This window comes from Phoenix dactylifera, chromosome 4 (assembly GCF_051530095.1).
Source record: "Phoenix dactylifera cultivar Ajwa chromosome 4, Ajwa_hap1_PhDact_Kaust_v1.1, whole genome shotgun sequence".
NCBI classification, from domain to species: domain Eukaryota; kingdom Viridiplantae; phylum Streptophyta; class Magnoliopsida; order Arecales; family Arecaceae; genus Phoenix; species Phoenix dactylifera.
This window is the reverse complement of record NC_143193.1, coordinates 47,385,950-47,401,775: the sequence shown is the minus strand read 5'-3', so window position 1 is coordinate 47,401,775 and position 15,826 is coordinate 47,385,950. Positions and strand designations below refer to the sequence as shown.

Genomic DNA, 15,826 nt, shown 5'->3' with positions numbered 1-15,826 from the left:
TTGGTGTCTTTTTAAACTTGAAAAATATTAAAAATTTGAAAAAAATTGGATATGGATGTTCTTTTTTTTTTTTTGTTATCTTATACATCATATTTTATTTTTATAATTGTATATATATATATATAGATATTTATATATATTTATATATTATTTTGTTTCTTTTTATATAGTTTAGTATTTAAGTTTATATTTATATTTTATTATTTAATATGCATTGCACCTTCTTTTTGTTAAGAAGAGATCTCCTGTTCAAAATAAAGAGATGTTGTCCTAAGTATAAGACATTAGTCATTTCTTTTCTAGCATGGCACTCTCATTAACAATTCTCAAATGAGGAAAAAACTTAATTTTGTTTATATTTATATGCAACTGTAAAAGAATTAACTTGATTTTATTGTCAACTTCTAAGAGGGCGTAACCATTATTGCTTTAAGAATCAGCCTAAGAAATCAATTACAATTTTGCAAAGTCAAGTTGAGATATAGAAAACCAAATTGAATCTAAGTTCACCTTGTCTTTTATACGCATCTCGGAATTATTAGACTGTTGCACGTGTGATGCATGTAATTCAAATCCATTGAAACCTGAAAATGAAAAGCGTAAAAGAGAAAAATTAGCCAACCATGAATGGCAACCAGGTAGAAATGGTGAAATATATGCAAATAGATTAATATGTCCCATAAACCGTTATGAGAAGGTTTGCATCATTCAACAAAATAGATGCCAGAATAATCAAAAACATTTCCTGTTTCGGCCTTGATTGAATAGCTCCAATTCTACCATCACGACCATCCATACATCACATGATGATTGTGATTTGATGAGTCCTAGTACCATACATGAGATAGCATGCTTTAGGTGCAGCAAAAGATGTAAATATGTTCAAATTTAATTACAAATACTAAGATCAACTCGTGGTCAAAAGACTAGTCCACATAGGTTATAGACTATGTCTGTTCTGACACTATTTGTAATAACTTAAGATTTCATCTAAAAAATTTAATTAGAAAGTATTATTTAGGTTGTATAAATATTCAAGATCTATCCAATACAGAGACCAAACACATGTGTGTATGACCTTCACGGTATTGTGAATAAACATGGTCTTGTGAGGTTTCTTTTCCAATAATCAGTCAAGGCTGACTTGGATCATGGTCCAGCAAAATCAAACATAAATTGGCATGCTGATGGATTTTTAATCCGAACCAATAGCGATCTCAATCTCGATAGCTCGAGTACTAGGCTTGGCCATGAACTTGTTTCTTAGGTTTCATGAAGTGCTTGGGATGAAAATCCTTTAGGTATACTTTAAATGCCCATGAAAACTCATGCAAGTTTGGCGTACTTCAACAACTTTGTCACACTAATTTTCGTAATTTACACCAATCATTTTATGCCACAAGGAAGGAGAATATTTCATGCGCATGAATTAGGTTCCACCCACAGCGTGATAATTGATAGGGTCGACACGGTATGTTAGTTGTGTATATTAAACACCCTCGGCCCGTAATCATGTCCACACATCAAGCAATTCTCTCGGTGTAGAGCTGTAAAGCGAAACCGTGTTGTATTCCTGCAAATTATAAAACTAAATAGATTAGCTTCGATATTGGTACAAAAATTTATTTATTCTCTATATTTATTCTTTAGTCAACATAACCTTGTCTATTAGTGCATACATGCACCCAAATTTAGGGCTTCAACCTGAACCAGTTTAGTCTAGATTGGCCGAAACCCCTAAAAATCAGGGGATATCAACAAGGTGGGCCAACTCTCTCTCTGAGTGGGCCAGGCTTGATGTCAAGACCATAGGCCAGACTTAAATGCTCAATATTTGCCCAAAGAAATCATGAATCTCCAATACTGGATAGATGTTCAAAACTTAGAGCATGCAAAGGTAACAACCTTCAATCTTTTCGCAGAAAAAACAAAAAATATCCCATATTTGATTATTTTTTTAAAAAATAAAAAATAGCATTTTTATGAAAATAAGATTTTCATATCTTGTAAAAAAGAAAAATCTATATAGGATATGGAAGATCATCAAATTGTCAGCATTTGAAAATTAAGATTTTTTTCTTTCAAATATATCTTTTAGCTTTTAAATAGAATGTGATAAGGTTTTTTCCTTTATTCAATGCATAATAGATATTTTACACAATTTTTTCGGTAAAATAGATGCTTAGTCACTTTGAAATGTATCACTTTTTCATTGTCAACTAAACATATAAAAACTATTTTTCTAGGTATCATATATCCAGATATTAGCTTTTCAAAAAGAATATTTTAGGACAGAAAATTCTTTTCGAGAACCAAATGAGTTCTATTTTTTTTTCTTCTTATCTCAATTTTAATAAAAAAATCACTATACATACCAAAAAAAATTCTACTCCATGGTTCATTAACCACCTATTCTTCCCACAACCAACAGTGATTTTCAATAGAACTTTTTATAAATGTTCACTTGAAGCATCAGTGACAAAGGAAATAGGCAGGAAAAAAGATTAATGGTCTTCAATAGTATGTAAATTAGTGGAGTAACCCAAACGAAACACACACACACACACACACACAACTGCAGTTATTTTTCGAAACTTGGTTTGGAGATCAAATGAACCAATAAGTACACTCTCATATTTTTCTTCTGTCCAAATAAAAAGGATAAGTTCTTTCTACATCAAGTTCTCATGAAGAAATGAAAGGAAGCTCCATTTGGAGTGATCCGGCAATTACATGCTCATTTCAAGGAGAAATAAAAAAGAGATACCGCAGTATCCGTCGAAACTTCAAACTCAAAAGCAAAGAACTACTCTTCTCCAGCCATTACCATCCTGCGGAGAGGACTGGGCCCAAGTTTTTTCCTTCTCATGGCATTCCTCTTCCTCACAAATTCCATCTGGTTCCTCCTCCTCAGCTGCATCATTGCTTCCTCTTCAACCACAAATCTTCTCATCAAGATGTCGTCGGTTAACGACTTACCCCTGAACACCCTCCGCCCTTCCACCGAGGTTCTTGTGTTCATGACTCTATCAGGTGCCACAAAAGATTTTGATCTCGATAAGCCGTAGCTTCTTCGCGGTGGGACGGCGGCTCGAAACACCTCATTGTAGGAAGAGATGGGAGCACAGAGACATGCTCGAGTGAACGAAGAGGCCACCTTTAGAGAAGTGCATTTCCTAAGCTTTGGCTTGTTGGAGTTTGCTGGAGTTGCATCAGATTTTGTTATTGGAGACTTTGCTGCAGGCTTCAATAGAATCACAATCTCCATCACCCTTTGGTACCACGGTTTGCTGAAACATGAGCATCTCAATGATCAAATGAACCCAAGCACGGAAACATAAAACACTTGAAGACTCTTTTAAATTCATTCAGTAGATCAGAGCAAGGATAGAGACTTTCATGATAGTTGCAGACAACTGGAGAAGTCGTACGTCTTGTTTCGACCACAGAGAAAAAAATCTTTATCATGTTAGTTCTATGAACAAAATTTAGAAAACTATAGGCATTATGTTTCTAATCTAAATCATGGAAAAAACACAAACATATACAGGAGAAGAGTAGATAGTGGGGACTTTATCTTGCCTTGTTTGTGGGATCTTTTGATCTTGCATGAACAAGGAGTGGAGAAACATGGGAAGAGTTGATGGGAATGATGGAGTTCATCTGTGGAGTAGGGTGGTGTGGGAGCTAGAATTTGTGAAGTATTTCTAGAGTGGCATTGTGGTCCTTTCCCTTTTCTTACTTTCTTTTCTTTATTGTAGGATGCTTTTGCTTTGGCAGGATTCCTTGCAAGTTGCAACGGAGATAGAGCTAACTATTGAAAACTGAATTTGAACACCACCAGAAAAGCTGAATGCCCTCCTCAGCTCCTTTAGATATAAACCATGATAATAGGACCCTTTAACAGCCATCTAGGCCCCATAATCTTATATAACAAAGCTAATGTGGGTCAAATCTAATGACCCCAGTGGTCCATGCTGTCGGTGTAACCACAAACACTAAAGATCGACATATTGTAGACAAAAAAATTGGCCCGTGACCATTGGTTGTGACCGAAATATTCGATCAAGGCAAGCTATATAACTGTGGAGAAAAACAAATAGAAAAAGAAGGTCAAGGTGATAATTCATATAAAGTACTATGGTTACTTTGTGTAAATGCTGAAACAAAAGGAGCCTCCTGTTGTTGAAGAAGAAGAATAGCACTTCTTAATAATTGAAGTATTTTCACATAAAGAATCAAAAGCTTGCTGCTATTCAACATTAAAAAAGAAAAAAAGAATCAAAAGCTTCACCCATCATCTTCCTTCTCTTGTTAGATGGGGAGCATTCTCATTGCCTTGGTAGGATGTATGGAGAGGTGAAATGCATCATAAAGGCAGCACACCACACAGTGATTAAATATGTGTATCTTAGACATTGATAAATGCCAATGGATGGCATCATGATTCCCTTCTTGGTGATGTTATCTCTAAAGGCTAAAAAAAAAGTGGAGAAAGGAAGGAAGGGGACATTATTATTTAGACTCGGGTCTTTAGGACACTCAAGATCTCCATATGATGTTTAATCCTCAAAGAATATATCTAAAAAGTCCGACGAGCAGCACGCCAAGATCTTAAAGAATGGATTTAGTTGGCCAATATCATGGGTAGAGATTGAAAACTCATTAAGTAAAATGTTGGTAATTCCAAAATACGATTGAAAGATCCTATGAACACTTTTGGTTTGTGAATTGCGATGTTCCTATTATTTTAGATGGATTGCCCACAAAGTTTGGACATGTTTTAAAGAACCTAAGGCCACACATATGGATCAAAATTAGGGGCAAGCTCTATGCCTCTATCTTAGCTGATAGCCTGATATATATCTTGAGCAAGAACTCAGCTGACACCAAACCTGGTTTGATTGCTAAGACCAATCCATGTCAACAGATTTTACTTCATGCCCGACCAACAGACCAAGTATGTGCCCAAATTGACCAGTTTTATAAACCCTGTCTCGGCCTTGATTTTGTGACCTCATCACCATGGCTCTGGTGGGCTCCAAAAGAAGACTACGAAGACAACCATCTATGTGAACTTCAAAGTTCAAACATATCAGAGCTCATGGTGAGGTCGAAAAAACAGGATCCAAGGATTTGCTTTGGGGACTACTTGAGCTGCTTAATTGCTTTACAATGGTCTTTGTGTTGCACAGCATAGTCAAGTTCTAATCATATGGGTACAAAATTCTTGGGGCATCCAGTTAATGACCACTATCAATTTTGCCTAAGGTTTTCAAAGAATGCAAGATAAGAATAGGATGATTTTTTTTTTTTATATATATATAAAGTTAAGAAACTTGATGGATTATCTTTAATCAACACATGGTGATAATATAATTCTAGTATTATTGTTATCTCATTTCAAAATTTAGAACGAATTTGTAACTAATGTAATTACTAGTCAAATTAAATTACAAAAGATAATAAGGCATGGTATCTGTATTGGTTCATACAACCATTTCATGATAATATAGTGATTTTTACTATATTTACAATCTACTTTTTTCAGTTATATATATATGTATATATGAATGTGCATATTGATATATTTGATTTTTGGGATTTTATTTGAGTATGTCAAAATCCAGGTACAAGGAGATTCTGTAAAATTATAAGATTTTGCTGCATTTTGATTCAAATCCTCAAGCACAATCCTACTGAATTAGTTTATTGGAGTATGTATTGCACCTAAACATTTATGCATTTGAGCCAAATTATGTGCAGAATCCACCGAGGACATCAGGGGAACTCCATCACAACTTGGATATGCAACCAAGAATATCACAACTATGAATGATGAGGATAAGAATGTGCGATGAGGAGGAGGAAGATGATGATGATGAGTGCTGTTCGTTCTAAAAATTATTTGAATAATGTTTTTAGACTGTGGAGTTCGAAATGTTCAGAGAAACCAACAATTTTAGGATATAGTACTATATGCTAGATTGATGTTAAAATTTAGATTTTTTAATATTATGCAAGGTCCTTGAATTATTTCATTCATTTTGCAATTAGGGTAGCTAAGTTAGCATAGAGGAGGTGTGGATTCTTCACAAGAGTCTAGAGATTGGAGGAGAATACGTATAGCTACGAGTTTGTTGCAAAAGCATGTAAACATCACTAATCTTTGCTTACAAATTGGTGGCTGGGGTGGATGGATAATCTCTTCTTTTCGTCCATCATTTCTAAGATTTTTTTGAACCAAATGGTGCATAGAGGCCATCCATTTAACCCCATTCATCCTCTCTTTCCTGACCCCAACCAAACACAAGATAAAGGTGGTAGAAGAGAGCACAACAACCTCCTCGGCTGCGATGTAGATATCACCTTGACTTGCTTGCAAACCCTAGCTTGGGATCTTTGGCAATGATTAACACAGATGAGAGACAGCCAATACTCAGCTTTAATAAGGAACAACTATTGTGCTCTCAATGGACAAGCTTTGTTTAGGCTGGTTGGGTTGCTATAACAGAGAAGCACTACACTATTTGGTTGGTTTCATGGCCAAAACAACCAACAAGGCCTAGGTGGCAACACCATATTGCTACCACTAGTTGTATTTTTGGCAGTTAAGCACAATATGCAAGTTATGTCTTTGAATGGTCTAGGTTCCAATTGCTTTGTTGGCATTCTATCATTATAGAAAGAAGGTTTATGTATCCAATGCATGATGTCATAATTACAACTAAGGAAGCTAGATCCATGTTTAAAATTTTGAAGCACCTCAACAAGACTAGAACATCATACCTCCTAAATGGGAAGACATACCTGCCACTCTTATAACTTAATTTCCAACCACAGTCTAATGGAGTGAGAGAAAGAGAACATCTATGATAATCTGTCGGACATAAAAAATATATTTATTCTACTATTAAAAGCCATATTCTGTCACGCCCAGAACTCAACATCCAAGTTCGACCATGTGACATGGCTACACACTCCCTAGAGCTCTAGGATGGTCGTGTCACGTGGTCGGACCCGGGTGTTGGGTTCGGAGCATGACAGAAATGGTATCAAAGCATAAATTTAAGATCCCTAGGAATTGTGACAGAAATGTATCAGAGCTTAAGGTTTAAGATCATTAAGGATGTGGCTTGAGTGACATTAAATTTTTGGTTTAAGATCACTAGAGGTTATGACATATATGATATCAGAGCTTAGATTTAAGATCATTCGAGATTATAACAAAATTAGAATCAGAGTATAGGTTTAAAATTACTAGGGATCGTGACAAATATGCTATCAGAGCTTAGGTTTAAGATTATTGGGGATTGTGATTGAATTGGTATTAGAGCATAGGTTTAAAATCACTAAGAATTGTGACAGAAATATATCGGATCTTGAGGTTATAATCACTTGAGACATGACAAAAGTTGCAGAAATAAATTCACTACTTAGGTGTAAGTTCACTAGGCATTGTGATAAAATGTATGTATTAGGTTTGGTATTCGATGAGTACAGAAGGACTGGATGATTTATCTCTGATCATGATAAGAGAGGTTTGACCTAAGATAAGTGTAGGATGGTTAACCATGGCATACCATATTAGTTTATATTATACCATGTTTATTTGTTCAGATGTTGTTTAAATGAGTTAGAAGTTCAAACTTGATATCGGTGTAGATATATGTGATAACACTTTTATTTTTGCTGCTAATTATTAGAATATAAATTGTGCTTGGATCTATCATATTATTGGAGTGAGCTAAGAAAAAATTTTCATAGTCTTATAAAAAAATGTTCTTCGAGGTTAAATCTATATATGGATTATATTTGGAATTGGCATGTTTGGATACTGCAAATAGGTATATTTATATTGGTGGATTTAATTGTATATCTAAGGCCATAGAGTATGCATATTGATCGAAAATTCTAGTGATTTGAATTCTAGTGTTTTTCATAACTGTTGGAGACTATTGGATGTATTAACTTAAACTTAAGTCTAGGTTTATGATTTAAGTAAGGATCTTTTGTCATTGTTGATGAAACTACTAGTAAAATATCATATTGAGTAGAGATGCTTACATGAGTTATCACATATAGCACTACTGATAGATATTCAGAATTTTGGTGAAGATAGATTTGGAGGTTAATAGAGTTTATTCTACTTATGGTGATATTGGCTCAAAGACTTCTAACCCATTGAATTTGAAGTAAATCCTCTTGGAAGGAAGATCAATCTAGAATATCTACTTTAAACTAAATCTAGATATTTTGGGTTCTAGAAAAATTGTGGAGATCATGCAATGACCTTAAACTTGACTAATGACTTGAGGCTTAGTTATGATAAGTACACACTACATAAATTGACGGCAAGGAGATTTCAAGGTTCTGCTCTAGTTCTGCTTAAAATTTTGAAATTTAGATTTTCTTAGTCCCAATGCAAAGATATATTTTGGTCAGAACTTATTTTATGGCCGCAGAGTATTTGTTGGGTTAGATCGGAGTAGAAATATGGTGGTTTGAGTTACTTTAAAACTGGTTAGAAATAATGATACTTTGATCCGAAAGGTATTATGATAGAAGACTTGAGTTACGAAAGGAGAATATCGTAAATCTTTGGCTATGGAAGGTAGTTATGCAATTTTTATCAATGGGTTCTTCTATAGTTGACAACTCTTGAGAGAATTTTTGATCATTTCAAATTTAGCGTTAATAGATTGATGGTTCCATAGTTAAGCTTAGATGTGGAATGTTTTAACATAGATCTCTCTCTTTTTAGCTCTAATATGGTTACTTCATCAATTTGAAGAGGTTTGAGGTTTTCCTAGAATAAAAATCTAATTATTAAATCATGTCGACGTTAAGAGAAGAAAGAGGATTATAGATTATGAAGAGCATTTGATGCTAAAGCTTTCTCGTATTTCTGTTAAGTCGATTATGATTTATGTGTGGAATTAATTAAGAGCAATTAATTTCTTGGGCAAAGAATTATAGCATTTAAATCCAAGGTTGGGAGGTTGGCATTCTTTTGAAAGAGATCAAAAGAACCTGCTATGTATTATAGATAGGAAGAATCAAGTTTTGAGATGCCATGATTTTGCATGTTATAATTCTTTATGTCAAAATTTTGTGCACAGGCACTTTGAGAGGAAGACTGTTAGGAGCTCAAGGATGATATTATGGTTGTATACTTTTAAAGTCTGAAACTTCAGGTGTATTAATTTTGAGGATGAAATTTTTAAGGGAGAGGGAATGTAAGGACCCAAAATTTTGTTGGGCCTGGGCCGACTGCTGGGCCACATCACGTGCTCAACACATGTGGCAAGGAGGAAGACTTCAGATTGAAGTATTCCTCTTCTCCAGTTCTGATTCCTCCCTTCGATTCCGCCGGGAGAAGGAGTCTAAGGGGACCAAATCCTACCATATTAGGGCCAAGTTTCATCTATAAAAGGACCTCTCTCCTTCTCCTTTAGCATCAACCTTGGGAGCTCTTCCAATTGAAGCTTAAAACTCTAAGTTTTTCATGGGAGATACTCGAGGTTTCGCCGTCAATCCGACCGGAGGAAGTCGTCGAAGGCAAGGTAAGCTTTCTCTCTCCACTCTTCGATCTTGGGGGCCACTATTCCACCTTGAATCTGGCTGGCAAGTCGTTGGATTAGTGATAAATAGGGACTCCCTTGTTTCTTTTTTTTCCCTCTCATTTTGGCCGGTCGTCTCTGTGCGTGGCACACCTCCGACATCGCCATGGGCTGTCGACTGCTGGAGGTCGCCGACAACAAGCGGCTATTGTCACCGAACACCTCCACCGCTCGGGAAGAAGAAGAGAGAGAGAGAGACTCATGGTTCTCTCTTCTCTTATTTCCTCTCTCCTCTCTCTTCTCTCTAGTTTCTCTCTCTCTTTATGCTTTTAAGTGGACCAATAGAAAATCCTTCTCTCCTTTGTTCCTCTTCATGCTCTTTGGTCAACCCCGTAGAGGATTTTGGATAAACATCATTATGATCATCCTGAGTAGCCATGCAGCATATTGGCCCTCACCAGAGCACTTACCGAGTACGTTTGAATTTCATCATCATCAATCTTTATTGAGCTATCTATACTGTAGCCTGACTCTTATTCTTGATTTGACTTATTAGACTACCTGGATCCGATCAATCTAAGCACCTGGATGTTACTACCTGGTTGACCCCAGTAGAGGGTCCTAGTCTAGTATTGCTGCGACTACCCATCACTCTAACTTTAGCATGACCATCACCAAGTATTGTTGGACTCTATCATCATAAATTCCTATTGTGTTACCTATACCATGGTCTGATTCCTTTTTTATGAGTTGACTGATTTGATTAGCCAAGATAGTCCGTCCGACATCCGACTATTGCCAGCTACCATTGAACCCATAATTGATAACCCCTAATCTATTACCTTTTTCTTAATTGGGATATATGTTTCTTGATCAGATGGATTGAGTTGCGTTGTGCCGACCGATTTGAACAATTGAGTGTTGTTATCTAGTTGGTCTCATATATTTTTCCATATAAGTCTATTTTCATAGTCACCCTCGTTTTGTAGGCTATAGTCATCCGAAAAGGAAAAAGCCCAACGAGATTCTATACTTTAGTTTCTAAATTCAGGTAAGGCCTTAACCCTTTATTTTAATTAAAAAAGAGCAGAGAATATGGGTAATTCAAATATTAGAACTCTAAAATTAGGTAATTATTGAATAATTAATTCATTAATATAGCGAGTAATTGATAGGGATAAGTTGGTATTATATTGATATTAAATTGACTGCACATGTTAGGTGTGAATTGGTAGTGTTGTAGCTGTGTTGGATTGCGATAAAGGTAAGAATCCCTATACTCGGTCACCAATTATTTATCTCTCTATATATATATATGTGTGTGTGTGTGTGTGTGTGTGTTTATTAGTTTGTACCATTGGATTTGCATCGTGAGATTTACATTGATAAATTTGATTTAACGTGTGATGACATATTTTACATAATTTCTAGTACAAATATATTTGTATGGTTATTGTACGTATCAGATATTCAAAATATGAATATGTGAACAAAAATACCTCGAATTTGAGTGAAATTCATTATATAAGTGGAAACTGATTTGACAATAGTAACGTGTAAATCAAATAAATAAGATATGATTTGGACTAATCTCATCATGGGATAGTCTCCACGAGCTTATGCATAGGATAGCCTCCATAGATTTATGCGTGGGATAGCTTCTGCAGATTTACACGTGGGATAGCCTTTACAAGTTTATGAGTAGGATAACCTCCACGGGCTTATGTGTGGGATAGCCTCTATGAGCTTATACGTAGAATAGCCTCCACGGGCTTATGCGTGAGATTTTGTCAGTCTTGGACTGGGTCATGATCTTGGTTCGTCCAAAGCCGAAAGTTAATTAATAGAAACATGAAAATCAAGTTAATAAGAAACAGATGATATGACATAAAAAACTGTTGTTGAATAATTAGATACATTGATATATATATATATATACACACACACACACATATGCCTTTATAATAAAATGATGATGTGCATATTATTTGTATGAGTTTTTCGAGTATTGATATGATATTCATTTTATCTGGTATTGCTAATTGATTATTTTCTTATTACTTATGGTGTAGTGATTTAGGATTTTTACTAGGTCGTAAAGCTCACAACCCTCTTTTTCTTTTTCTTTTCAGAGTTGCAGAGTACAACTAGCTTAATACTTGGCTATGGTTGAGATTATATGGTAAAGAGATGAATTGATAGAGTATCACTAATACTGGTTGAATAATTAAATTTTGTAATTTGATCATTTTTATTGTTATGAATTGAGATCATTATTGTTCACGGATATTGAGGTTGTGACAAATTTTTCAGGCCTAGCATATTCTCTAAGGCTCTGCTCTAGGAAGTATACGGTCGTGTCATGTAGTTGGCACAGGTGATGGATCTGGGGCGTGACAAATGAGATTGCATATCTCCATGCATTGCACATAGCAAATTCTAGTTGGTTCATAACACGCGTAATTTAAGCCTTTACTAATGATGCTAGACCCTTCAAATTCTTGTGGGAAGGACCTCGCATCTTAAAAAAAATGAAGATTGAGCCTTTTAGTCAGGAAACGTGGATCGATTCTTTTTTTCGATGGAAAGGAAATATTGCTAGATATGGCTCCCTAAATTGTTTTGTTCATATCAATAGCATCTTACTTAGTCCAGTGTTTCTTTATCATAGTGCAACAAGAGGAATGCACCAACTAGAATTCAAAACTTGTTGAACAACATTGGAAACTTTGGTGTTAATGCTTCCTCTTATGAAGAGGCAAGCGAGGTGGCCGTTTTTTTTTTCTTTCAGCAGGACTGCAACTTTTCCCAATGAACCGCAAACAAAGCTCATGTGATTAGCTGGTCAAAAAGCCTTGAGAGGAAAACAAGTCGGTTCGGCTGAGCCTTTTCCTTTTCCTTGAACTCAGACACACAGAGAGAGAGAGTGAGACCATGGCATGATTAGGTCCACCAACAGCTCCAGGCTCCAGGCTCCATCCATCATCACAGGTAGGTCCGAGTTGCCGCACGTGCAGACTGGCACTCCACTTCCACTCTCTACTGTAGCTCGCACGTGCGCGTGCGGGGTGGTAATTGATGGCGGACCCCTGGAGAGACGAAGTTGCTGTGGGTCCGGGTGTTGGCCGCTGGACCTGAACTGCACCCCATTTGGAGAGCTAGCTGAAGCAGAGAAGCTGGTGGCACTGGCAGGAATGTTTCAAGGCCAGCCCTTCCTACTGAACATAATGAAGCACAGCACTCAGTGCATGAACAAGACTTCTGACCTTGGCATATCTAGTGGTGTTATCTGATTGCTAAGCAGAGGACTATGACCATTGACCGAAAAGCCAAGCCACACCAATGGCATGCAATGTGGCATGAGAGGATTGATACAAATCATGGTGAAACACCAACCTTTTACTATGAGGGATGTCATGTTGCCACCTAAGTATGGTATTTTTCTTGCAGTAAACTACTAGCAGGTTTGCACCTCGCAGCAATTCTCTTGTTGATGTACAAGTTTATGGGTTGTTTAAATAGAAATTGCTGTTAGAACAGGAAAAGGAGACTGCGTCCCCACAGGAGGTGTTGTCCGCTCTGAGGCAGGGTACGACATAGGTCTGCCTCCCTCATGGCTTTGCCCTTTAAAAGAGTCTCTTGAGGGAAGGGTAATCGAACCTTCCATTTAAGGTACAATCCTTTCCGCTACTTAATCGATGTGGGATTAAAGTCTCGGGTCCCCCATTCGCCCCCCAACACTACCCCCTGAGTGGAAAGGATTCGTGCAGAGTCCAGCCCCAACACGACCACCCGAGAGGATTCGTGCGAGGAAGTTACGGCAGAACCCTTCCTCTAGCGCCATCTATTAGAGCAGGAAAATGAGCCTACATCTCCATAGGAGGTATTGTCCGCTTTGGGGCAGGGTACGACACAGGTCGGCCTCCCTCACGGCTTTGCCCTTTAAAAGGCACCTCCCTAGGAAAAATCGAGCCCTCCATTTAAGGCACAATCCTTTCCGCTACTTAACCGATGTGGGACTAAAGTTCCGGGTCCTCCATCTGCCCCCCAACAATTGCTATTGGCTCATTATTCTATCATAACAGCCATGTTATATGATATATTTATACTGTTCATTGTGTTTTTCTACTGATACAATGAATTAAGATAATGCCTTTAATTTAATATTTTAATATCTTTACCATGTTTAAATTTTATTTATGCTTCAAAGTATTCTTAAAAAAGATAGATATGGAATGTATAGGCTGATTCAAGACTCCATCATAATAAAATGTCTTTTAACTGGGGGTAATGAAGCAGATCAACTCCTCTCCTCTCACACACTCCAGCCATATATGATCAAATCTATAAACATTCACCACCAACTATGAGACACTCCCAAGCTCATGTCTGTGTAACAATGCAATGGGAAGTTTCCTGCATCTGCATGAATGAGTTGGCCACAACAAACTCGATGGGTGAATCTAGTTCCTTCTTTATCCTCTGAGACTAATCTATTGAAGTTAATCACTCTGGCAGAAGGCATGCCCAAGAAACACATGGGGTGAGATTGGTTCGCTTGGCCAGGGTTGTCCTACAGCCCTTGTATTGGTGATTAAATTCCCTTACATTGTTCATTTGTGGCTAATTTTGTTGCTTTAGCTAAAAACAGAAGAAGTATGCCACTATGTTGAGTTAATAAAGTCTTTTGTTTTTTTTAATATTTTTCAGAGAGATTAAAAGGATAGGGAGAGTCAATGAAGTCACTAGATAGGCAAAATGCCCAACCAAAATAGGGATTAGGGTTGGATGGAGGCCAACACACTGGTTTATAACACCTAATGAGCCCAATATCAACACTTACACAGTTGAGTCAGCGTGCTGAGCCCAATTTTTTTTTCTGATTTTGATTAGAATTTGTCCCAACCTTGTTCTTTAATAAAAGAACAACAACAGCAGCAACAGTAGCATCATCAACAACAACACAACTTTCTACCTACTACTGCTATGAAGCATCATTAAGCACCAAATTGTCAACTACTCTTCAATTTAACCCTCTTTCACTAATCGAGTCCACACTTTCATTTATCCATCTAAGATGTTTGCATGGACAATTTAGCGACTCTAATTGTTTCATAGATTTTTAATTTTTTAGTGCCAAAACTCTCATTTATTTAATATCTAAATACTACAAGATACAAAGGTGTATGCTCATTATAATTAGCGGATCAAATAATAAGGTAATGCATTCCGAAAATACTAGCTTGCAATCTAGTTGGCAGCTCTACCAATGCATATAAAGTGAAAATTTTGATTATTTTTTAGTACAGAATCATGCTTGTGTGCACTGTATGAATAGAGTAGTATCACACTTGCTAGATGATTAGTATTATCCTTAAATTAATATCTTTACAACGCAGCTCACCATTTTAGCACCTGCTGCCTCTTTCTCCTTTTTCCGCTTTCGGCTCTTCCAACTGCCAAGCCGCCGGGGTCCCCAACAACCACCGGTAATCTATAGCCGCAGGATGAATGTAAGCACAATATTAATTATATATCCACAGTGTACTCTCTCTCTCTCTCTCTCTCTCTCTCTCTCTCTCTCTCTCTCTCTCTATATATATATATATATATAAAGGTGGCATTAATTTTTAATAGTTATGGCTTGTGATTATTTAAAATAATAATTATTAGGTGGCCCAGATTTGAAATGCACGGACGTCGATTAAATTCGAGGACCGGATGCCCTACATTTGGACGCTGCCGGTGGAAGCGCTACTGGTTCTCTGGTACCAAGGTGGCGCTAGGGTAATATACTCACACATGAATGATGAGCCCAGTGAGGGGAGCCCATAGGTCGGAAAGGGTACGCGTAAATTTGCGGCCTGTATTGAATATTCCCTAGCGGAAGGGGGGCCCAAAGAGGGCTGCTACGCGGGTGAGGTTCGCCTCTTCCCTCTCCTATTTTCTTGCCAAAATAATAATAATAATAATAACTATTATTATTATTATAACAATAGTTATAAATAAATTATAATGAAAAATGATGGTCTATAAAATAATAATAATAATAATAACAACCTAACTTATTTTTAAAGTCATTGTTCATGATTCTCTAAAATTTTTTTATTAGAAAATAATATAAATATCATTTATTACTTTTGTTATATAACAACCATTATAATGAAACAAATGGTCAAGAAAATAATTATTAGGAGTACGCATGTAGTAACAGCCTAACAGGTACCCTCTGAAACTGTCTCTCGTTATTTTAAACCATGATA

General features: G+C 36.6%; 1 protein-coding gene across 1 annotated transcript; it reads right to left on the bottom strand.

The window, feature by feature from the left end:
* Positions 1-2,399: 2,399 nt before the first annotated feature.
* Positions 2,400-3,830, bottom strand: LOC103716000 (uncharacterized). The gene is made up of 2 exons (XM_026807310.4): positions 3,583-3,830; positions 2,400-3,290 (listed from the first exon to the last, which is right to left on the bottom strand). Exons 1-2 carry the CDS (start codon positions 3,630-3,632, stop codon positions 2,807-2,809), a joined length of 534 nt encoding a protein of 177 aa, XP_026663111.4. The 5' UTR covers positions 3,633-3,830; the 3' UTR covers positions 2,400-2,806.
* Between the last annotated feature and the right edge of the window lie 11,996 nt (positions 3,831-15,826).